Source organism: Lepidochelys kempii, chromosome 20 (genome assembly GCF_965140285.1).
Source record: "Lepidochelys kempii isolate rLepKem1 chromosome 20, rLepKem1.hap1, whole genome shotgun sequence".
Taxonomy (NCBI): domain Eukaryota; kingdom Metazoa; phylum Chordata; order Testudines; family Cheloniidae; genus Lepidochelys; species Lepidochelys kempii.
This window is the reverse complement of record NC_136399.1, coordinates 6,940,487-6,966,058: the sequence shown is the minus strand read 5'-3', so window position 1 is coordinate 6,966,058 and position 25,572 is coordinate 6,940,487. Positions and strand designations below refer to the sequence as shown.

Sequence of the window (25,572 nt, the reverse complement as noted above, 5' to 3'; positions counted from 1 at the left end):
ATACTTAGCTCTTAGCTAGCACTGTGATCTCAAACCGCTCTGCAAAGGAGGTCAATAGCATTATCCTCATTTCACAGATGGGGAAACTGAGGCATATGGAGGGACATAGCTCACCCAGCAGAATCAGGAATAGAACCCAGGTTTCCTGAGTCCAGCTCTACCCACTAGGCTCCCACGTGCTACCTTCCGCTATGCTGCTACTATCCTTCAGTTTACCATCGTTGGAGCCTAAGTAATAACACTTTCTCCTTCTGCGGAGCTTTCTGTTTGAAGATCTCAAAGCACATCAATGAATTAAGCCTTACAAGCCCCACCTCAGGGAGGTAGGATCAGGATGAGTTTGTCAGCACTGGCTTGAGAATTGGGCACGTTCAAAGAGCGTTCTGCCAGGATGGGGGTCCCGCTTCTAACCAGTTGGAGATGGGAAGACGTAAACGCTGGGAAGAGCTGGTTTGAAGTTGATTCCCATTCTTGGCCCCGCAGACGTTGGCAAGAATTGGGCTTCAGGAGAAAGCATTCTGGTCTCGTTCAGGCGCAGCTGCCAACCTGTCCAGCATCTATTCCGCAGGGATTGACTCCTCATGGCTGTGTTCTTCATCAGACAGCAAGCGATGCTTCGGACGTGCCCCACTGGGCCGTCCTTCTGCATCCCAACTTGCTGAGCCGCTGCTCTGGCTCCTGGTGGGGACGGCTTCTGCCACTGCTCCATTTCGGGTCACCCCATCGGTAGAATTGCCCCTCACTAGAGAAGCCAGCTGGGAAGACCCCGAGAAGCTGGAGATGGATGAAACTGCAGGGAAAGGAGATGAGAGTAGTGGCTTGGCATTTATTTTTCCTACAGCTGCTGCTTTCATCAAGCTATAGTAATAAATGCTTACAGTGCCTTGGGCTGGAGTGGATGCTGCTGACGACAGGGCACGTCAGTGACTCCATGCTGGGAAGTAAAGACAGACGTTAAGAGGCTATGGAACACAGACAGTTTCAGACCCTTGTGCAAAGTGCCGCCCTCCCAAACAATGTTATACCCAGACACAGTGACCCAACTGTCCTCAGGGAGGTTAGATAGGTGGAAATGGATGTAGGACATGATCCTGTGTACTGTCCCCACTTGAATGGGGTTACGTGGGTGGAGGTGAAGACAGAATTTGACACTCTACATAACAGAGTATTGCACATCCCCTTCCAGATCTACGAGCTGACCCGCGTACCCCCTTCTAGATCTACCAGCTGAGTTAGACTTGACAGTTGCTGGGCAACTGAACCCGCGCTGTACGGTGATTGGAGGTGAGGGCTCTGTACGTTAGTGTCTCTGTCTATCTGTGTTCTCATTGGTACATTTTGAAGTGAATTAATTCCCGCATTTTATATAACAAGTTCCCACAGAGTTTTAACGCTTTGTCTGAGTAGCCTATTTTGGAAATGCAACAAATTAATTAATAAAATCCACCACTGCACAATTTCTCCCGTGTGCCCTCCTCCCCACCCCGAGATGTCCCAGTTTGGGACCCCCTGCTCCGTGCTCCAATGGGTTTTCACAGGTGTAGCTGACTGCACAGCTTGGTCCCTTTGTGTTACCCCGCCACCTTCAGTGTTATGTCTGGAGATGCCTCCAAGCCAAAGAGTTCAGGTCCGGATGTGAACACGCCCACATCTGGGGCAGGAGGTTTCAGGCCCAGTGGTTTGGTTCGGCTGGCAGCCGAGACAAGGATGAGGCTCAGGATCTGCTTCTCCATTGACATGAAAGGACATTGGACCCGGCCTTCAAAGAGCCAGACGCACGTGCTAAGTGCCTGGTTTTCTCCTGGGAGGCTCACGCACGTCCTTTCCCCTGCACACGTCCGCCTGACCCACCTGCTCTCCTCGCCTTCCACCAGCTTCCTGTAGGTGAGGATCTCCACGTCCAGGGCCAGCTTGATGTTCATCAGCTCGTGATACTCCTTCACCAAGCCGGCCATATCCACCTTGCCTTTCCGCAGGGCTTCCTGGAGCTCGGCCAGCTTGGCTTCAGCATCCTGGAGGGCGAGCTGGCCGTTTCCCCCGGCCTCTTTGATGCCACCTTCCAAATGCAGGCACTGGGGCAGCGAAGGGGAAGGGAAGCGCCGTTAGGTGGGCAGCGGGTGCTGAGCCAGATGGGCAGCTCCCGCCCCCCAGCCCGTGACTAGGGTTCCTCACCCCTGGTTTTCTGCACAGGCTTTCTTGGCCTCAGTTGATCTCTGGGTGCTTTTCAGCCGGGAGCATAAATGAAGAGGTCTGGGGACTGCTGCTGCTGCAGTGGGTCTATCGGGGGGGTGAGGTGGGGGTCTGAAGTGCTTGAGTTCCTACTTCTGCGAGACTCCCCACATTTTAGAAACAGCCAGATGGGCCAGCAGCTGTTTTCTCCAAGTGCTTTTTGCCTCCATCAACCTCCCTCCACCCGTAATATATCTTCCCCCCTCCCCCAATAAGCGTTCTCCACCGACTTCCCCTCATATCACATCTGCCCCCACCTCCACCCGATCTTCCCCCATCACCTTCTCCCCAGCCCCACTCCCCCTCCAAAGCTCTTCCCCTCCACCCCCATAACACACATACCCCCTCCCACTCACCCTCTATACCTCTCCCGCAACCCAACCCCCATGGCACCCCTTCCCTCACTCTCCCTCCATGATCCTCCCCCATGTCCACCCGATGACATCCCGCACCCGCACTCTCCCCCCATAACCCCCCACCCCAGAACATCCCCACCCCCTCCCTCCATAGCCCTCTCCCACCCCACCCCATAACATCCCCACCCCACTCCCTTCATAGCCCTCTCCCACCCCCATCCCATGACATCCCCACCCCCGCTCAATAGCCCTCTCCCACCCCCACCCTCCCTCCATAATCCTCTCCTATGACACTGCCCCCCAAAGCCCTCTCCCACCTCCATCCCCATGCTCCCCATCACACAAATCACTGGCAAATCACAGCCTCTCTCTCTGTCTCAGTTTCCCCTCCCACCCTTAGGCTATTTAGACTGTGAGCTCTTTGGGGCAGGGACTGTCTCCCTCTGTGTGTCTGTGCAATGCCTGGCACGACAAGGCCCTGATCTCACTTGAGGCCTGTAAGTGCCGGAGTAACACAGAGAATAACAAGAGACTCCCCTGGCAGACTCATCCCAAGTGGGGAGTGATGGGTGTGCGTGGGCACCTGGCTCGGACCTGGGGGCGGCTGCCGTTTCTCTTGTGTTTCCAATGCCCGAGGCTCCCACTCTCCCAAGACCCCGGCCTTACCTGGCTTTTCAGGGACACGATGCAGGACCTCAGCTTCTGAATGTGTATGGTCAGCTCCGCAATCTCCCGCCGGCTGCTGAAGAGCTGGTCCCTGTACGTGGCGGAGTGGGTGGCTCCTTCGTTCAGCTGCAGGGAAGAGTTGAGATGGAGTCACCCCTTCCCCACCTTGCAGCCATGCCTGGGATTCTGCAGGGAGCTGGTCCCTCACGGGTGCCGGGTTCATAGAATATCAGGGTTGGAAGGGACCTCAGGAGGTCATCTAATCCAACCCCCTGCTCACCAATCCCCAGTTTTTGCCCATGACCCCTAAATGGCCCGCTCAAGGATTGAACTCACAGCCCTGGGTTTAGCAGGCCAATGCTCAAACCACTGAACTATCCCTCCTCCCAACCCTCTTGCCAGTTCAGAAACTGTCTAGCTCTTCCTTCTCTCTCACTTCCCCTTGCCCCCCCTTCTTTCTCCACCACCTCGCTGTTTATCTACCGCTCACCGATCACCATGATTCCTAGGCTGGCTCTCTCCTGCTCCCCCGCACCAATGGCTTTGCGGCATGTCTCCCATGAGAGAGAGACGAGTACCTTGCTCCAGGTAAGGGCTTCTGCCTCCTCCCAGCTCCTGAAAGCGAGGGCTTCATACTGCGCCCTCACTTCCTCCACGATGTGGCTCAGGTCAAGGTTGCATCTGTTATCGATCCCCATGACGACTGAGATGTCCTTGATTTCCGCCAGCACCTCCTGAAGCTCCTGGATCGCAGGGAGGAGAGGAGAACTGAGCGGATACGTAGGAAGCAAGGTCACAGTCAGCTGTGCGTGGCCAGCCCAGTCCCTCCTGTACACCGCTGGGAGGTGGGAAGTTTTCATAAGTCAAGGCTCAGGTTTGCAAACCCCACCATGGAGTGGTTTGGCTCTGGTGTCCTGCTTAATTCAACCAGCCCCCCTCAGGGTTTGGGCTGGGGCTCAGAGCAGTGGCTGTGGGTTTGGCCATTGCTGGGATTTCAAATTCCCCCCGATCCTGGGCAAAATTATATGCAGCACGATGTGCGTGTTGGTTGATTTAGCAAGAGTTTGTGGTCATGTCAATACCCAGACACCATGCTCATATGCAGTGAGCACGTGGGGTAGGGCCAAGGGGGTGTGAATTAATCTGAGGGCTGTGGAACTCATTGCCAGGGGATGCTGTGAAGGCCCCAAGTATATAAAAAGCTCACGGAGGATAGGTCCATCGATGGCTATTAGCCAAGATGGTCAGGGACCCAACCCCATGCTCTCTAAGCCTCTGACTGCCAGAAGATGGGACTGGATGACAGGGGGTGGATCACTCGATAATTGCCCTGTTCCGTTCATTCCCTCTGAAACATCTGGTTCTGGCCACTGTCGGAAGACAGGTGTAGCGGGGCAGTCACCCCGCTCCGGCCCTGAAAGGGTTAAAAGCCAGCCCTTGGAGAGGGCTGGGGCTGAGAGCCAATAAGAAGAGGTGGGGAGGCAGCCAATCAGGGCCAGGCTGGGTCCTATAAAAGAACTGCAGGGCCAGAAGGTAGTCAGTCTCTCTCTAGCTTTGGAGTGAGAAGGACCTGGGAGCAGAGCAGAGCAGAGCAGAGCAGAGCAGAGCAGAGCAGAGCAGAGCAGAGCAGAGCAGAGCAGAGCAGAGCTCAGCTCAGCTCAGCTCAGCTCAGCTCAGCTCAGCTCCAGCCTTGCAACTCCCCAGACTGAGGCCTTGGTAAAGGCCTAAGGAGGTACTGGGGCTGCAGAGTTGCAGCCCAGGGATAGGCAGAGGCAGCTGGTCCAACCCCCTTGCCAGTGATGAGGGGCCATTACAGGCTGCAGTTTGCCCCAGAGAAAGGGGGCTAGATGACAACAAACCACTGAGGTAAGGTGGGCATAGAGGGTGTGGATTCCCCTGGGAGGGGAGACCCAGAGAGTGGGGGGTGCTGCTGTGGGGCAGCATCCCAAGATAAGAGGGCAACGGGGTCCGGGAGGGTTGCAGGGCCTGTGGCAGGCAAGACTCTGGCCAGCAGGGGGTGCTCTGAGGCTGAGGAGCTAATTCCTGGTTGACCAGCAGGAGGTGTCATGCCAGTGAGTCTGCGATCTGCTACAACAGGATATTGGGCTAGATGGACCATTGGTTTGACCCAGTATGGCCATTCTTATGTTCTTTGTTACCTAGTTTGTGCCAGATACTTGCTGACATACTGTGGCTGCCCACAGACTTCAGGGCTGACTCTGGACTGTACAACCCAGCCCCCTGGGACTCCAAATCAATGCTATAGAGAGAACGTGGGTCCACATGTTGCGGCAAAGGCCCCGGAGCACTTAAGAAGAATCGCAACTAACTCCTGAAAATATACAGCCTATGACACACGCCTGCCATCCAGTAGAGGGCAGTGTGGTGCCTGCACCCATTGCAAAGCTAAGGTGGCCATGTGTCCTTGGTGATATATGCTCTCCGTGAGGAAACGGTCAGTGGTGTGGGGTTGCTACCGTCTCATGATTACAGTGTCTAGCAGGTGGACACAGGACTAAGACACTCTTCTCTGGGCATACAGCCGAACTAAAGGGGGATCTCCATTGTCCACCACCCAAAGGATAAATGGGGACTCTGTCTTATGCCTTCTCCCGCATGTGAGAAGGTGTGACTCCATCCAACACTGGGCAGTAGTGGTAGGCACACCTCAGCCAGCATACACATGTTGCAACTCCTGACTCTGTGGTGTTTGTTCTTGATGACTAAGGGGAAGTGAGAACAGATACAGACATGGCTCAGCAAATCAAAAAAGACACCCTAATCGATGCTAGGAAACCACACTCCTGTGCCATTGGTACTCAGACAAGACCAAACCTGAAGGGATTGTAAACTAATGGAATGCCTGATAATCCTCTTTCACGCTGCATCTCGCTGTAGGTCTCATTCCCCTTTTATGCTGGTGTAACATGACTGACTTCAATGGGATTACTCCTGATTTACCCCTTTACAATAAGACTCTGCATTTTTGGCCTTTTGTCTCCGTCAGCGTTCTTTTATTCCACGCTTTTGTGGCCCTTTGTATGGAAGGCTTTGCAAGAAGGTAGGGTACTTATGGCTTTGTTTGCGTTACCTCTCCCTGACTGGGGGAACAATGATTGGGACTGGATGGATGATTTATCTGTTACCGATGACAAATCTTTCCATTAAACAGGTTTTTAAATGTATTTCTTCCCCTTTGAGACTTGATCCCCAGGTAAATTTATAGGGGTTGTTAGAGGAAAGGTTAATGTGGAAGAATACATGTAAATTTCATATGCTGGAGCAGTTTCCATGCATAGAGGGCCTTTTCACATTCATGCCAGTATAAATCAGGAGTAACTCAGCGGTGTTACTTGTGATTGCCACTGTTATAAGGATGAGCAGAATCAGGTACGTGGAGTTACAAGTCTGTGAAACAGACATGAGAGCAGAATCGTGCCCAAGAACTTTTCTTCTAGTGCGGCTGTCGTTACGGAATAATGGAGGAAACCAATTCAAACTAGGAGCTAGGTTGTGTATCAGTTACCTCAGGGAGGACTAGGGGTGGTTCAAAAAAGGGGATTATTTCATGTTCAATTTTTTGTGTAGATTTTCCTGACCTTTTGACAAATCAATTGCAAAGGAAAGTTTTTCATTTAGAAGAGAACCAAGTTTTTCTCTTCCAGTAAAGTACACTCCCGGAGGCTGAAATAGAACGCAGGAATCTTGCCTCCCAAGTCCCACTCACTCTAGGCTGTATTCCCACGGCTGGGGAAAGAATCCAGAAATCCTGACTTCCCCTTGCTCTAACCAGTAATCCAGATTTACCAGAACAGCAAGACCAACAAAAAACCTCTGTAAATTATGATGGAAGTCCCAGAAAACGTTATGATGTTAAAGGGACCTTTCACTATCAATTTTGAATTGTACCAGGGAAAAACTATGCACAACAGATGTATAATATGGTTAGGGTATGTCTAAACCACACACTAAGCCCAAGTTCTCCTGTAGGTGTGAGCCCAAGTCCTCCTCCTGTCCACACACAAATCAGTCTGACTTGCGTCAGCAAGCACTTATGACCCATGTCCTATGACCCTGCTAGGGGTATAGATCAGAGCCCAAGTCCTGTCATTCTTCAGTGTGGACACAACTCTAGCTGAAGACTCAAGGCAGAAGGTCTACGCAGAGTAGTGTGGATGTGTTAACATGACTGAGAGCTGGATCCAGCAATTGTAAACCCAGGTTTACAATTCATTGTGGACACTCAAGCGTGGGCTTGGAAACACAATCCCGGTCCTCCAGACCCAAGTTTACAATGCAGTGTAGACATACCCTTAGAGACCTTCCCCCATATCTCTTGCCATAGAAGAAGAAAGACTAGTTCCCTTGGCCCCTGTAGCTTTGGAAAAGAGGAGACAAAGCGAGGGATCCAGGAAACAAAATCCTTGATGTCAAATAGATTCATAGATTCATAGATATTTAGGCCAGAAGGGACCATTATGATCATCTAGTCTGACCTCCTGCACAATGCAGGCCACAGAATTTCACCCACCACTCCTAAAAAAAGACCTCACACCTATATCTGTGCTATTGAGGTCCTCAAATTGTAGTTTGAAGACCTCAAGGAGCAGAGAATCCTCCAGCAAGTGACCCGTGCCCCATGCTACAGAGGAAGGCGAAAAACCTCCAGGGCCTTCCAATCTGCCCTGGAGGAAAATTCCTTCCCGACCCCAAATATGGCGATCAGCTAAACCCTGAGCATATGGGCAAGATTCATCAGCCAGATACTACAGAAAATTCTTTCCCGGGTAACTTGGATCTTACCCCATCTAAAAACCCATCACAGGCCATTGGGCCTATTTACCATGAATATTTAATTACCAAAACCATGTTATCCCATCATACCATCTCCTCCATAAACTTATCGAGTTTAATCTTAAAGCAAGATAGATCTTTTGCCCCCACTACTTCCCTCGGAAGGCTATTCCAAAACTTCACTCCTCTGATGGTTAGAAACCTTCGTCTAATTTCTAATCTAAATTTCCTAGTGGCCAGTTTATATCCATTTGTTCTTGTGTCCACATTGGTACTGAGTTTAAATAATTCCTCTCCCTCTCTGGTATTTATCCCTCTGATATATTTATAGAGAGCAATCATATCTCCCCTCAACCTTCTTTTAGTTAGGCTAAACAAGCCAAGCTCCCTGAGTCTCCTTTCATAAGACAAGTTTTCCATTCCTCGGATCATCCTAGTAGCCCTTCTCTGTACCTGTTCCAGTTTGAATTCATCTTCCAGTTTATATAAATAGCTCTATAAGGGTTGCTAGGAAAGTGGCTTAAGCTGAATACAGGCTCAGTCTGAGGAATAGCCGGGGCAGGTATAATTTCTTTGCGCGAAGGATGGATTAAAGAATACAACAGGTTGCCAAAGTCAACAGTGTGAATCCCAACAGAAACTAATCCAAGAGGAAGCTGGGAACATAGCGAGGGGCACATACAGCCAGGCCAGTAGGTGCTGCAGTGCATAGGGATGGCTTCCTCCCATCTCTAGTGCATCCTTTTCCAGCAGTGCAGTCCGCACAGGGAGACAGCCTGGCAGCTTATAAAGTCATTCAGAAGGCAGTACGGTCTAGTGGCTAGGACACAGGTCTAACCCTCCGGAAACCTGGGTTTTAGTCCCAGTGCACCCCACCTATAAAACAGGGATAATTATACTGGCCTGCTTTGTAAAGCACTTGGAGCTTTACTGTTGAAAAGCATGGCCTTTTTCAGTTGCATGGTGCCTGATGCACCACTGGAAATCGGCTGCATTCTCTGGGTCAATTCATTGATATTACGGTGCTGACTTTCTTCTTTGTGGGTGGGTGCTCCACCCCTGCTCTGCCCCGAGGCCTCGTCCCCACTCCATCTTTTCCGCCCTTGCTCCGCCTCTTCCCGCCCTGCCCTTCCTTCCCTGCACATGCCCTGCCCTTGCTCCGCCTCCCACCCGCTGCCGAGCAGCTGTTTCGGCAGGTGGCTGATGGGTGCCTCGCGCCCGGTGTGAGTCTGAAGGCGACCGTCGCTCAGCTTGCTTCCGAAACGGAACGGCCGGGCCCGTTCCTTGGAGAGCGGCCTGTTCCGGGTGTTTCGGAGGAAGGTAGAACAGGGTTAGAGGGCACCTGTTCTGTTAAAATATACCATAGAGGAGCGGCAGATAAGGGTGCTGGTTGAGGATTCCATCCCGATCCCAGCTGGAGACAAGTGTATGCCTTGTAGCACTGAGCTTGTAAAATCATCCTAGCTAGCTCAACTGCTGATGCCGTTCTTTTGATCCTAATATGCCTTAATCCCCTTCCTTTGAATCTCGCTAAGCTATTTCCCTTAACAAAACCCTGTTACGAAAATGACACAGGCTACATCTACACTGTGATAAGAGACCCATGGGATGGCCGGGGCTGGCCCGGGGCAGCTGCCTTGGGCTGCGGGGCTATAGAATTGCAGTGTAGACCACTGTTCCCTCTAAGCTGTGTACACAGATCCTAAACCCCATGCACACGGCAAAACACCGCGTGCACAAAAATTTGCACAGCAGAAATTTTTTGCGCACACGGCCTGTCAAAAAGTAGAGGGAATACTGGTGTAGACTTTTGGGCTTGGGCTGGAGCCCGGGCTCTCAGACCCTGGGAGTGTGGAGGGTCTCAGACCCCCAGCTCCAACCTGAGGCCGAACATCTACACTGCAACTGGTAGCCCCTGGAGCCTGAGTCAGCTCTCCCGGGTTCTAAGACTTAGTGCCATGAGTTTTTTATTGCAAACGTATGCACAGAGGTAGTTTGTTCTATTCAGTGGACCCTGAAAACATCAAACGAAAGGAAATTTTGAAAGAAAGTAATTTCAAACGGGGAAAATCCCAATGAGTTCACAAACACAGCCGTGAAATCTGTCAAATTTTTTCAGAATTCTTTTTTTTTGCATTTCCCCCTCCCGCCCAAACCAAACAATTTGGCACAATGGACACAAATTCACCTGACTCTTTGGTGCTGCCAAAACTGCATTTTTCCCCAGAAAGAAAGTATTTAGCTGAAACATTTAGCCCAGCTCCACCAGCCTCATTGCACACGCTTAGGCATCTGGTCTTATTATTGCTTCTTACCTGCTCGTATACGGCTTTCTTTAACTCCATCAACTCTTGAAGCCCGTGCAGTTTGACCTCAAGCTCAGTTCTATGCATGCAACCAGCGTCTAAATCCTGTGGGGCAAAGAAGACATATCAGCACTGCTAACAAATGGTCTGTACGTTGGGCTCTGTTGGGGCTAGAGATCTTCTCCATTGTGCACTGATTACCCAGTCCCAGGAGAAAGCAGTGTCCTTTGGGGATACTATCCATCCATTCTGCAGGATGGTGGATGTTGCTGGTGGGACCCTGTTTTGCTGTTCCCATTGAGGTTGGGTGATATGAGAAGAAGACCTCTAGATAGAATTTCTTTTTGTTAGAGCTTGAGTGCATGAAAGAAAGTGGGGCATAGAACATAAGAATGACCATATTGGGGCAGACCAAAGGTCTGTCTAGCCCAGGATCCTGTATTCTGACAGTGACCAATGCCATGAACAGAACAGGGAATCATCAAGTGATCCATCCCCTGTTGCCCATTCCCAGCTGCTGGCAAACAGAGACTAGAGACGCCATCTCTGCCCATCCTGGCTAATAACCATTCCATAAAAGGAAACAAGCAGGACTGGCCCATAAACAGTCATCTTTTAATCATAAGGAAAAGCAGAGATTGTTGAAAACACTGATGCAATAAACACAAATCGCACAAACTGCCCTTACCAGGCCATGAGCATGCTTGGGAACAACTTGTAATTAACCATAACAATCATTTATGGTGAGCATTCCCCACAGCTCATGACACCCTAGCTTTCCTTGCCAAAGATTCCAAACCCACATACACAACAACTGATTTCCATTCACTCATCACAAGTGCCGCTTCCTCTGGGGTGGAACAAGGTGGCTGTTTAACAGAGCCTGCCTGCACTACATTTCACAGGGAGTGAAGGAGAATACTGTCTGCCACTGGTTTTCAACCTTGGCATACTGTGACCGCATGTAGAGAAATGTTTCAGGGCGCCCCTGAAGGGAAGGTGGTTACGACCCGTCCTTGTGACCCTACTGGATCATGACCCCAGGCTGAGACCCCATGGTGTATGCAACTGAAACTGAATAGGAATCTTGCCTGATAGAACTTGGCCAAGACCTGGCAGGTAATACTCCACAGCATTTGGTGCAAAAGCACAGGATCTTTAGCAACCACAGGTGCTCAGGTCCTCATTTGTCTATGGTTCATTTCAAAATACATCACCTCCACCAGTCTGTGGTCCTCCTGGCCCAGGTTGCCATCTACTGAGCCTATAACCCCCCTGCCTTTAGCACTGTAGGGGAATGGCTACACAGCAAGAGAGCCCAGGTCAACTGGCTAGGGCTTGTGGGGCTCAGGCTGTGGGGCTAAAAACGGCCATGTAGATATTCAGGTTTGGGCTGGAGCCTGGGCCCTGAGTCCCTCCCCCGTTTCCAGGTTTCAGAGCCGAGCCTTGAACGTCTGTTTTAGCTCTGCAGACAGTTGACCTGGGCTCTGCAACTCGTGGCTGCTGGTCTCTTTGTGCTGGGTAGCCATGCTCTAGATTTCCTATAGGGGCAGGTCTCTCATACGAATACAGAGCCAACCCAACCCTCTTCTTGGTGCTTACCTGACCCCGTGAACGTAGTATCTCTGCACCTCACCATGCTTCTACTATTCCCATTTCACAGAGATCTGAGGCCCAGGTCCTCAAAGAAATCTGGCCATCTAACACCCACTGATATCAAAGGAAGTTAAGCACCTAAATACAGTACCTTTGAGGCCCTGCACGAGAAAGACGATGTGACTTGCTCAAGGCCACTCAGCAAGTCTGTGGCAGAGCAGAGATGCAAATCCAGATCTCCTGAGCCCAGGCTAGGACCCTAACCACTAGACACTCCTTCCACTGCAGGTGCATCTTCTCCATAGATGGGCACGCAGCCCTTTATACCGCTGTGAAGATGAATGGCCTCTTACCCTTTTCAGCTCCGTGAAGGTGAATTCCATGCCACTCCGTTTATGTATTTCATCCTCATATCTACGGAGAGAGAAGCAGGTTGGTGTGAAACCCGGCAAGGCTTAGCTAAATCCTGTACTGGAGATCTTGCAGGTCACTTTGTTTAACACCGCTTGTACCAATATATCAATAAGAGTCACAGTGATCCCCAGACAGTTTTTATAATTGGAACAGACAAACTGTGGGAGGGGAAGTTGCTGGTCCAGCTAGAAATAGAACCAAGGTCTTCTGAACCCAAGGCCAATGGTCTCCTCATTGGACCACCCTGCATCCAGGGGACCAAATTCCCCATTTGCCGCTCTCAAAAGGGAACAACCCAACCCAGCCCAACAGTGGCAGCCTTCCTTCAACTTCCATCAGAGTGGGAAAGGGCCATTTTAAAGGAAAAGATGGTAACCCTTTTTTGAAGTTATTGACGTGAACAGTGACTGTATAGATCATTGGTGCAACCAAGGTTATGATTTGCTGGTTATGATTATGCTATCTGAATGCACGTATCATGTTGTATTTAAAGTTATAAGTGTTGGCTCTGTACTGTCTGTATTTCAAACTTGTGCAATGCTTCTGGGTGACACCCCAGACAATGGGGCGTCACCAGTGCCTAGCCTGCTTGATGGCCCATTAAGGACCATCAGCTATACAATTGATCCATTGAGAGAAGGCAGATACACCTTGTGACTCAGCAAGGTGTGCAGGGATGTGCCTATGGACCAAACTCTAAAGTTTTTTTTCATGCCATGTGCTGGGTGGCTTGTGTTTGGAACAAAGGAAGCACAAGCCACATGGCAAAAGGACTAGAAAAGGTAGCTGCAGCACCTCCATTTTGTCTTCAATCCTGCTTCTTACCTCTGGAGAAACCTTGCGACAAACTGAAGCTCTAAACAAAGGACTGAATGACCCAGCTGTGGGTGTATTCTAGAGACTTGATTTGAACCTGCAGTTTATTCCATCACTGCTACAAGCCTGAACCAAGAACTTTGCCATTCCTGTATGTGATTGACTCCATGTAACCAATCCTAGCTCTCATCTATATTTCTTTCTTTTTATGAATAAAAACCTTTAGATTTTAGAGTCTAAAGGATTGGCAACAGTGTGATTTGTGGTAAGATTTGTGTGGGGAGGGATAGCTCAGTGGTTTGAGCATTGAGCCCGCTAAACCCAGGGTTGTGAGCTCAATCCTTGAGGGGGCCATTTAGGGATCTGGGGCAGAAAAAATTGGGGATTGTGCCTGCTTTGAGCAGGGGGCTGGACAAGATGACCTCCTGAGGTCCCTTCCAACCCTGATAGTCTAATGAGTATATTGACCTGGGTCTGGGGCTTGGGCCTTTGGGACCGAGAGAACCTTTTTTGTTTTACTGGGGTATTGGTTTTCATAACCATTCCTCCCCGTAACGAGTGGCGTTGGTGGTGATACTGGGAAACTGGACTGTCTAAGGCAGTGGTCCCCAACCTTTCTGTTGCAGTAGCATATTCATCTTCCCAGAAGAGCATGGCAGGTGCCGGATGACCAGCCGCCGAGAAGGGGTGTCGTCAAGAAGCGTCGCTGCCATAATGCCGCTGAATGCAGTGGCGTTGCCAATCCTCGGCGGCGGGTTGTCTGGCGGCCGCACTCCCTTGTCAGTAGGCGGGTGCACAGAAATGCCCCGGCGGGCATGGCATGGCGCCTGCGGGCACCGCGTTGGGAACCACTGGTCTAAGGGAATTGCTTGTATGACTTCTGGTTAGCCAGTGGGGTGAGACCGAAGCCCTCTCTGTATGGCTGGTTTGATGTGCCTTAATAGTAAAGGACCCCAGCCTTGGGCTGTGACTGCCCTGCTCTAAGCAATTTGTCCTGAACTGATACTCTCAGTTGTGTCCCTCCAGAGGCAGCATCGTTACACCTTTATATTGAGGGTTACCTGCATAAAGAGTTTGCAAAGGGTTAATAAACGCTTCCTAGCGGTTTTAAGACCTGGCTAATCAATTGTTACGGAGTCAATCAGTCGCTCTTAACCCTGGCTCATAACCAGGCTTCCACACCTGTAGTGATGTGCTTTATGGGGAGTGCGCGGGACGTGCTACTCTCGCTTGTGACTTGCTTGGCCACTAACCCTTTATAACCTGCATATAAATGTAGCCTCCATCTGACAACTAACTGAAACGTGCCGGATCCCAAGTGAGCGTAACCCTTGCAAAGGAGACCAATCTACATGGGAATAGAGAACCCAAACTCATCCCACAGTTACTGTGGCTCCTCTTAATCATTGATCGTTCGTAATAATCATTTGCATTGAGGTCAGAGCGCCAGTTACCACCCAGGAAGATGATCCCTGTCCCGGAGAGCTTACAATCTGAGTGCTAAAGTAGCCGGGTCTAGGGGAAGGGCACAAGGGAGGAGAACAGGGGAAAAAATGACAATGACAGGTGATGCCATTGTTTCTGCCTCGCCCTGGTATTTAACTGTTTCATAAGCCCTGATCGGGAGGCGAATGGGAGAAGTGGTTGGTTCTTCTGGTTTTTCTGCTTCTTAACTGGAATGTCTGACTTGATGCCAGCACACGTATGTTGTTCTTAATTACAGCCTGCCTCTCTCCCGCGCCATCCTCCCCCCCCCCCCCCCCCATCCCTGCTGAAAACGCTTCCCTCATTGCAGGGCATTGACATCATGTCACCTACTGCGCAAACAACAATCCTGACAGGATGGCAGCCGGGCTTGTCCGCAACCGATGCTCATCCCCCAACCCCCCCCCCCCCCATCCGGCTTAGCCAGCTTTTGGCTGGAGAAGGGTGGCAGAGACGCGCCTTCAGATGTGGTGGGCCTGGGAGCAGGGAGGTGACTCGTGAGGGGGTTGAGTGACCCTTTCAGAGCACAGCTCACTTTCTCCGTCAGGATGACCCTGAGGACCTGTGGGGTAGTGTGTAGCTTTAAGGGTAACTGGTCTGGCTATTGAGTAGCAATGCAGCAGGGTGCAGAAGAGCAAAAACGCACTGTACCAAGGTCCTCCTGTCTGAGTCAGTGGACTGGGAGCTAGCTAGGGACTGCTCGACTAATTTCAAATCAGGCATTTTCCAATCAGCAAATTCTCTGTGGGGAAAAGTTGGTTTTGATGGAGTTTTCTGTTGGGAAAAGCAAAACAAAATATTTCGTTGTTTGTTTGATTTGACATTGATCGCTGAGTCCGCCTGAGCACCCTGGTGCCAGATGGGAGTCGTACTTTTGGACCCCTCATGCCTCTATTGTCCCGTATGGGACCTGCTACCTGGCCAGACTACATTTCCCATGATGCACCCCTCTCTATCTCTCCCTATGTCTGGGTCATGAAACGTTACAATATTTCTAAATTGAAATTCTTTGGACATTTTTGGTCCATGAAAAGTTTCAACATTTTATTCCAATGCAGGACCGAGCAAAATGTCAAAACATCAGAATTTCCCAGAGGACAAAAAGAAAAGGAGTACTTCTAAGGTGCCACAAGTCCTCCTTTTCTTTTTGCGAATACAGACTACCACGGCTGCTACTCTGAAACCTCCCAGAGGACAGAAATTCTGTTTTTCAAGCAGCTTCCGCATCAGGAAACCTAGGTTCTAATCCCTGCTCTGCTGCTGTCTAGTGATACCTCTGTAAAATGGGGATCATGATATTTACCCATCTTTGTAAAGGGTGCCCTGAGATCTCTGGATGATAAAAGGTAAGTATTATTATAGCAGCCTGGGGAAATATGAGATAAAGAATAACATTTTCTAAATGCTTGAGGAAAAAAACCTTCTGTGCAAAATCAAGTGCTGGTTGAAGAGTAAAGGAAAGTCCAGGCTTTGAGGCCAGATCCTCAGCTGGTGAATCATCCAGGAGCTACATTTGTTTTCATCTGCTGAGGAACCCGCCCGGAATAAAAGCAGGGAGCTGGCTTCACTATGACTTCTTGGGTCAAATAGCTAAGCACAAATTTGCATGATTACCATTCATTCAAGAAACTTTTCACGAATGCCCCAAAATGCCATGAATTTTTACTCCAGTGGTTTGTTTGGTCTGAATTTGCTCTGCGAAGCACATTCACTGTTAATTATTCACCAGTTCCATGAACCATCCCAATGAGGGAACAGATCAAATTAAGCAAGGTGAGCGGTCAGGCCATTGTGTGAAAATGGTTTGTTCACAGTGTCGGCTGAAAAGGTACAAATAACCAATATGTTCAAAACCCATAATGGTTGGGGATGATTTGTCAATTAACAAAGGGGCTGAATTCAGAGGGGCATGACTCTAACTGAAACTAAGGCTCCTTTGCACCACTCTGACAGTGTGGGCTTAAATTCTACGTAAATTAGATTAAATAATTACAACCACTTAAGTAATACTAATTTTTACATCTGTGCTCTTCTATAGCACTTATCAGTAGATCTCAAAATGCTTTACAGACAAACAGCATTGTTATTGCCATTGCACAGATGGGGAAACTGAGGCACAAGGTGGTAAAGTGACTTGGTCAAGGTTATCAGATAGGCCACTGGCAGAGCCAAGGATAGACCCTAGGACTGCTGAGTCTCTGTCCCATACTGTAACCACTAGGCAACACTACCTCAACTGCCAAAGTGGTGTAAAGGGTTTAAGAGTCAGACTCATAATGAATATTATACCTGATTCTTCTTCAGTCTACACTAGTGTAAATCAGAAGTAACTCCGCTGTAGTTCATGCAGTTACACTGGTGTAAAATTTGCATAAGTGAAAGAAGAATCAGGCTCATTAATAGTTGTAAACCCATAATAACTGGACAATACAACAGTTAAGCCAGGGGTAAAGTCACACTTTCTAAAGTCACAGATTGGGAGAACATGACAGAAGGGGGCACATTTCATAGGGGCTCAGAGCACTCTCTTGAAATGAGTGTATTTTGACACCGAAATGAATACCTCACTCATTGACTTGTGCAAACAGGGCACTTGTGCATTCAAAAATCCCACCACTGTTCATGCAAATGTGATTTTGTGCATGTAAATTGGGTAGACAAGCCCTTAGAATCTCTCTCTCTCTCTCTCTCTCTCTCTCTCACACTCTCCATGGATTTCTATTTGTCTACTTGTCTAAGTTCATTAAGCATGAAAAAAGTGTGAGCCTTATTTTCAGAACCTGCAGTTCTTGTTGAAAGCTCATCATCCCCCCCCCCCCCCCGCCAAATCAGACCCTTGAGGGTTTTGAGTATGGACAACAAGAGAAGAACTCCATGTTATTATCTTAGTTATCCACAGTCCATACTTTTGAAATGGTACCTAACAATAGGCTGAAATTAATCCCTTTATTTCCAAAGACCCCCAACAAACTAGGACAACTGGCACCTGCTTCGTATGTTATCCATGGACTTCAACACCTCAGTCAACTCCGACTCCAGCTGTTCTCTCTCGTGGCCGATAGCCCTTATCTCTTGCTTCAGTTTGCTCATGTACTGGTCGTAGAGGAGTTTGATGTCTGATTCAGAACGGGAATTGTCCTGATCTTTCAGGAAGCTCCACTTGATCGTGAGAATCTTGTTCTGCCGCTCCAGGCATTGGACCTGCAGAATGGAATCCGGAGACATTAGGAAGGTTGATGGTGGAAGGCTGATGTCCACCCCTCAGCCAACACACTAGATGGGGAACCCCAGAAATAAATGCATGAACCTTTATATCTTGGGGGACCCAACTAGGCTCTCAAGCAAGGAGCGGTAAAAAAATTCCATCCCACGCAGATCAGGCACAGAAGGGCATTACATTGACATATGGAGGCTTTGCTTTACATACTCAGTGGTTTCTCAACAGACCATCACTCAAGTCAAATCACAGCTGATTAGCGCATCCTATTGGACATGGCATCAAAACCTGACAACTTAAAGACCAAGCTATGAAGCTCCAACTCAAAGGTTATTTCCGTCTTCACATATGGATGTGAAAAGCTGGAGATCTACCAAGGGGACGGACAATCATCTCAATGCCGTCAAGAACAAAAGCCTTAGAAAAATACTAGTTATTAAATGGAATGACTTTACAATGAATGCTGAGATTTGTCAGAGTTCGACCCCTAAGTGCCAAAGCTTTATACAAAAGCAGTGGAAAATATCTAGGACGTGCATAAAGACTGAAGCCAGAGCTTCTACCATGCCATTGGGCAGCTGAAGGAACACACAAAAGGCCAACCAATAGAACCCCTCCATTGAACGTTAAAGAGGGTAAACTTATGGGAATGAACAACATAGAGGACATGCAAAGAGCGGCCCAGGATAGAGGGGAGCAAGTGTGGATGGCTGCTGAGAGCACCCTCTAGAGAATGTGGCAGATCAGGGTTCAACTAGCAAAACCAACCCCTGGAAATGAATAGGAGTGGAGAGAAGAGGCTGGTAGGAGAATCCCAAGGCAAGGTCTCATGGACAGAATAATACTAATCTGTATTGGAATCTTTCCCACACCATCAGATGTGATTAGGGCATAAACAATACAGGGCACTATCTCCTCTGTGTAAACACCCCTTCTCAATATGAATCTGAAGCATGGATAACATTCCTGTGAGCTAACAGAGATACACTCTTCATCGGCCCATGCATTGAATCTATCCATCCACCCATTTATAGGCGCCATCCCTATTTGATTGCCTGATCCTTCTGTTCTCTGTCCATCTTTGCAGTCTTTCTTTACAAGTAACAACTTCCCTTTTCATCTGCTAGGGCTTCCACACACACACCCCCCACCCCCATTTCAGCCTGCAGTCTGTCTGGCAGCATCTCTGTTACATATGCTGGCAGTGCTTTGATTTCTGTATGGGCTGCGTCCATCCGGCTTCATGCAGCTGGGGATTGGTTTGAGGGAACATGGTCCAGCGAGTAGCACACCACCCTGGGCTGCAGAAGACCTGAGCTCTGCCAGTGACTCACCTCTCTGTGCCTCAGTTTCCCCTCTATTTAAAGTACTTATTTGGCCCCCCATTACTGTAGTATCTGAGTACGCCTCAATCTCTGATGCATTTATTCTCACGACACCCCTGTGAGGTAGGGTGCTGCTATTAAACCCATTTTACAGTCAGGGGAGTGAGGCACTGCGAGAAGTGTCTTGCCCAAGGTCACAGAGGAAATCCGAGGTAGAGCAGGGAAATGAACTGGGATCTCCTGAGCGTCAGACTCATGTCCTAGCCACTGGACCATCCTTCCCGCCCCCCCGCCCCCCCCCCCGCCAGCCTCTTCCCCTTAAGACTGTACGCTCTTTAGGAGCGGAACTGTCTCTTGCTATGTGTTTGTGCAGCTCCTGGCACAAGAGGGGCCTCCATCTTGCTACAATACTACAAATGATAACACTATGATGAGACAATTCCTCAGCCCAGTTGGGCCAGCATGATATTCACTTCCCTGCAGGTATCAGTAATAACTGTTGGTCCTAAAACATAAATATGGGCCTGATTCGCTGCTGCGTCCTTGCAGCGTATTCCAGTGTCACTCCACTGAAATCAGAAGGGTGACTTAGATTATTAGCCCCTCAGGGAAGGGACTGTCTTTTTGATCTGTGTTTGTACAACTAGAGCTGTACTGGGCTGTGACTATTGCTGCTCGGGACTACAGCCATACAATAAATAAATAATTGTAGGCCGACGCTGGGGCAAAACTGGAGTAACGTCGTGTGAATCAGGTTCCAACGTTTGCACTGCCAAGGGCCGTGCACCCCTCTGGAACGACATACAATCACCGCAAGAATTACAGACGCTGTATCCTGTCAGTATGTGTGTGTGTGTGCGGGCATGTTTTTTTTTTGGTACATGCAGGAGGTCGTCCACCCTCCAGTCTAACTTGGCACACTCCCATATTCGCAGCGATAGCCATACGGCTCAGCCTCAAAGTGCTTCCAGTAATGATTTAATTGCCAGCTCTCCTCTCCACGCACAAAACAAATTGCTTTAATTGCACTTAATTTGGCAGGTGACAGCTGCCAAATGCTGTAAAGCGGCCATAAGTCAACTGAGGGGATGGCTCACTCATGAGACACCGTGCGTCCTCTCTGAAGGATAGTAACAGCATCACCTGTGCAAAGCTGCCTGCTCCTGCCCATCCAAGACGTTGAGCAGGTGAGGACTGATCTAACTTCCTTTGCCCAGGGGTAGAAAATTGCACTGGTCCCTGGGAGAAGACCCTCTAATAGAGTGTGTTTTATCGGCTTAGTTTGTCTCTGGTCTGGCGTCTGTCAGCAGTCACAGAACGACCCTCCTGATCTGCCTTCTTCTTTAGGTTACAGTAGTGCCTCGAGGCTCCAGCTGTGATCAGGACCCCATTGTGCGAAGCACTGTTCACACAAGGAGAACCATCCTGCCTTCTCCCATGATGCCCCCTTCCCCCCCCCCCAGGCTTTGGAGGAACTCCCTGTGAACGTCTGCAAAGCCCCCTCGTGACCCACCTTCCAACCCCCAGCTTAAAACTCTCCTTTGCCATGCAGCCTACAAGGAAGGCTGGACAATGGTTAGGCAGTTGCTTTGCTGACATCTCTGCCTCTGACCAATATTAGCTTATTGTTTCCTAGTGTCCCTCCCCAGCCCTGTCTGCATCCATCTGCTATCTCTTGTCATATGCTTAGATTGTAAGTGGCTAGCTGCTAACATAGTACACCTAATCAATAAAATACAACACCTAGCACAACAGGGGTCACTACCTAGCGCAATGGGGTCCTGCTCCATGACTAGGGCCCGTAGGTGCTACCGTAATACAAATAATAAATAAAATAAGAGGCAACCCCTACCCTGATGTGCCTACACCTAAACAGAGAAGCTTACAGAGGCACCACTGGAAACGGCCGGCACAAACACTGAGCCAAGTCCACCCCGGGCCTGTGTGAAAGATCCTCCAGGATGCACTAGGAAAGGCCCTGTTTCAGAGGTACAAGGCAGCAGGGCATGGAGAGCCAACCTGCAAAGTGCCACCGAACAAGTGCTCAGTGGCAGTGCTCAGTGAGGAGGGGTCATGGACAGGGGGGTGGCTCGTGGGCTAGGGAAGTGGCTACCAGGTCCCTGCACAACACAGGGACCCCAAACACCAGTGTGAAAGGGGCATAGCTGGTGGTTGCTGCTACTCCTGTTCAGAGGCTGCAGGGATGGCTGAGACCTTGCAGCCTGGGTGTTCTGGTCCCTAAGCCTTGATTGAGGGGAGAGCATGCCACTCCCCTCCTTCCAAAGTTACTGGGGCTATTCATAGGGGGACCCAAGATTTGACCTATGGGCCTTAGATAATCACCACTGAGCACAGAATGGGAGAACCTGCCATACACGTTATCCCTGGAGGTCTCTTGTTTCTAGTTTGCTAAGTATGAACAGGATGAGAAGCCAGGGTTGCCTGAGATAGCAGGGACTGGTCTCGATGACCCAGGAGATCTCTTCCAGTCCAGCGTCCTGTGTTCCTGCATTCATTAGACTGCAGAAGAGGTCAGAACTGAGAACCCACTAGCCAGCCGTTTCTGCCTCCTCTCCAAACACATGTGAGCCACATCAAAAAGAAACCCAGAGTCAGTAAGAGCTTGATCAGGACTCCTCATCCTCAGCCGCGTGGCAGATCCCAAAGGTGCGTGGCCTTCTGACTGGGAATGGTCAACCCCCACCTCCCAGCTATGGCCACAGCTACTTCCCTGGGGGTTTATGGCTTGTGTGGCATTTGACTGAGGTCATGTGAATTCCTGATAAAAAGACACACTCCCTGTCCAGTGGCACATTCGCAAGTGTCTGTTACGTTTCTCTGCCAATGGGTTGAAATTCACCCCTGTGTAGGAGGCCAGTGGGAGATGGGCGCCATCTTGGCTGACACACCTGAGATCTCCAGAGCTAGAAGCCCTTGAGCTAAAGAGCCAACCCACCCTAGCTAGGGTTGTACCAGACGCTTTGTGGATCAGACACAGAAGAGGCCCTGTAATACACACTCACCAGTGGGATTCGTATGCGCCACTTAAGGCCAGTTTTGAGGGTTTAAGTGGGGCCTGGGTCTCATGTTGGCCTCTGCCCGGGGGTGAATTTCATACACCCTAGATTTCATTCTCAGGGCTGGTATCTGAAAAAGTGCAATGCACAGATGGTCACATTTGCACACTCCAGGGGGCAGCTGGGCCTGCCTGGATGCTTGTTTATGCACGCAGAAACGCGGAACCCTGTGTAGGTGCAGTTTGGGCAGATGCTGTTGAAAACAGAGCCCCACGGTACTAGTTCAGACCCATATTAGCACTGTGGTTTTTTTTTTTTATTTTAAATAATAGTAGCTTGGCATTAACTGCCTACATAATATACTTCAGTGAAGCAACCCTTTCGGGAGATTACCATCTGATTACAGAGTATAAGAGCTTTGCAGGAACCTGCCTCAAGTAGGCGAACTGTTTTGCTTTGAGAAATCTTCTACCTTCCCCTGGATCTTAGCAGATGAAAGACTCTCTGCAGGAGAGCTTTGCTTAGCGGATCCAGCCACCCTTCCTCCCAACCCCCCATCACCCGCCACATTGTTGGCTGGTTAGTTTTCTCTCATTTTAGCCATTAGACAACAAGACGAGCAGGAACCATAGGCTAGTTTACTGATTGCAGCTTCTGTGCTGGTTCTCTGCCCAGCTATAGGTATGAAACTCCTTCTGCTCTATCCTTTGTCCTCACAGCCCCTGTCTTTGCTGCTTACCCCATACCTACTTCTGTCAGTGGCCGAGTTTCCCTTTTCCCAGGGAGATTACTAGCCGATGGGGATGGGCAGGGTCTTGGAAGCGGTGGACTGGGCTACTTACCATAGTTAGCTAATAATCATGCAAACTTTTGGTAAAATAGACAGCACAGGAGGAAAGAACTATCCCCCCAACTGGGGAAATTAGCTAATATTTAGCACCAGGGAATGGCTATCCTTGCGAATCTCTCCTCAAATAAATTGGTTAGTCTCTAAGGTGCCACAAGTCCTCCTTTTCTCCTGCCACAGGCACTTCACAGCCCATCCCCTGCTGGCCTCTGTGGTCACTAGAACCTGGCGCTCCTCTTACCTTCCCGATTAAGGATGCAAATTGGTCGTTGAGGATCTTCATCTCCTCTTTCTCCTGCTTCCTCCTCTGCTGGAATGTGGGGTCCATGTCTAGGTGCAGTGGGGTCCAGAGCTTCTCCTTGCTGAAGACGGATGGGCAAGAGGAAGACGTGTGTCCACCAAGACTCGAGGTGCTGAAGCTTCTGCTGGCTGGATCGCCAGGACTGCTGCAGCCGTAGTATTCGGAGGACGTCACGACTGAGCTCCCCCTGGTCTGATTCCATGATGCCTGCCAAGATGAGAGGGAACTGCTGCTGAGGCTGCTGAATTCATTGGAGTGGCTGGTCATCCTGGCTTGGCAGGTGGTGGGGAGGTAGGGGAAGGTGTATGAACTAAGCCACCCGCTGCTGCCGGGAAAGAGAAGTGTCACCTTGGGGAATATGGTCTGTTTAATTCCTGCCTCCACTGAGCTGGGGTTAGCTAATGCATTACAAACACCTGCGCTGCTATGTTCATAAAATGAGAAGGGCGTGACCGTTGAGGTAATCCAGATCAACCTGTTGGCCTCTTTTTTGTTTGTTTACGTTCCCGCCTTTCATGTGCAGCTTGTTTGATTGGGGAGCGAGCACACAGGCCCTGATACTCACAGGGAAATGAAATCGCTCGCACCCACGTGCCCCGAGCAGCCGACTTCCTCATCCTTAAATGGTGAAGAAACGAGCCAGTGGCACAAGGATCTGCCTCCCTCATACAAAGTGGATAGGTATGTCATTAAGGTAATGGGCAATGATTCACAAGGTGGTGATTCAATTCCTGACTCTACCCTGGGCTTTCAGAGGAGACCAGCAATTTTGGGTGGCTGGCTGGCTGTATCATAGAATACCACGGTTGGAAGGGGCCTCAGGAGGTCATCTAGTCCAACCCCCTGCTCAAAGCAGGACCAATCCCCAATTTTTGCCCCAGATCCCTAAATGGCCCCCTCAAGGATTGAACTCACAACCCTGGATTTAGCAGGCCAATGTTCAAACCACTGAGCTATCGCTCCCTACAAGGGTCTGGTTTTCAGAGGGCAGGTGCTGAGCACTTTCTAAAAATGAGGCCCTTTTAAGTCATCTTAGGTCAGGCACCTAAAATTTAAGGCATGCAAAATCACTAGTCATCAGAGAAAGTCATAGCCCCCTCTGTGACGCTGGGTATGAATACAATTTTCAGAATCATCTAAGGATATATCTGCACACTATGCCCTCGCTCTCACTCGGGTTTGAGCCCCAGCCCTGTTTCCATCCTCACACAGATCACTGTGACTTGGATCAGCAAACGCTCAGGATCTAGGTCCTAGGACTTTGCGAAGGGGATGGGTCAGAGCCCAAGTCCTGCTGTCACGCCGGCCCAAGCCCTGTCATTTTGCAGTGGGGAGGCAACTGAAGCTGCAGACAAATAGACCATCTGGGTAGCACAGTGTGGACACGTTAGCACAGCTGTGAGAGCCGGGTTCAGGTTAACAATGCAGTGTGGATGCTTAAGTGCGTGCTCAGCAATACTGAGTCCACAGACCAGGGTCCCACAGATGTGGGCTTATGATGCAGTGTAGATGTACCCTAAGTGACTTAGGAATTTCAGTCCCATTTACAAAAGTGGCTTGAGCCCTTATGGCCAAATTATTAAAGGTGTTTAGGCACCTGAATACACAGAGAGGTGCCTAGTGGGATTTTTGAAAGCACCAAAGCACCCAGTAGGAGTTTGTCACCCAGGTACTTTTGAAAACCCCACTAGGCATGTCCCTGCATCGTTAGGTGCCTAAAAATCTTTTAAAATCTGGCCCCAAGAGCCTAAGTCCCATTGTCTTTCAATGAAACGTAAGCGCCTAAGTCACTGTGAGTCATTTTTGACAATTTTACCATCTATGTTCTTAGTTCCTCATGAGGCTAAAGTGCTATAGCCTGTCTTCCGCCCTTTGTCTATTTAGATGAGAAACTCTTGGGGGAAGAGATTAGCCCTTACGCTGAGGTGGTTCGAGTTGGCTGAAGCTCACAATGTCCATTCTGCGGGAAATGTTGACATTTTGAAATTTGTTTTCATTCCAAACTGGAACAAAACCAAAAACATTCCAAATTTCCGACTCAACAAAAAGTTTGAAAATTTTTGGTCCATCTGAACGTGTCATTCCTATTTTTTAAATGTCTATTATAATTTACAATTAATACCAAATCAAAGAACCTTTGAAAGGAAAAATCAAAAGGTTCCATTGCGAGAAGTCTGTGACTTTTTTTTTAAAAAAAAAACGA

At 49.5% G+C, this 25,572-nt stretch overlaps 1 protein-coding gene across 1 annotated transcript; it reads right to left on the bottom strand.

Annotated features, from left to right (window-relative positions):
- Positions 1 to 557: 557 nt before the first annotated feature.
- KRT80 (keratin 80) lies at positions 558 to 23,636 on the bottom strand. Its single transcript, XM_073318955.2, has 9 exons — positions 23,310 to 23,636; positions 17,649 to 17,863; positions 12,301 to 12,361; positions 10,361 to 10,456; positions 3,830 to 3,994; positions 3,252 to 3,377; positions 1,852 to 2,072; positions 879 to 934; positions 558 to 790 (listed from the first exon to the last, which is right to left on the bottom strand). The coding sequence occupies exons 1-9, from the start codon at positions 23,634 to 23,636 to the stop codon at positions 558 to 560; spliced, it is 1,500 nt and encodes a 499-aa protein (XP_073175056.1).
- Between the last annotated feature and the right edge of the window lie 1,936 nt (positions 23,637 to 25,572).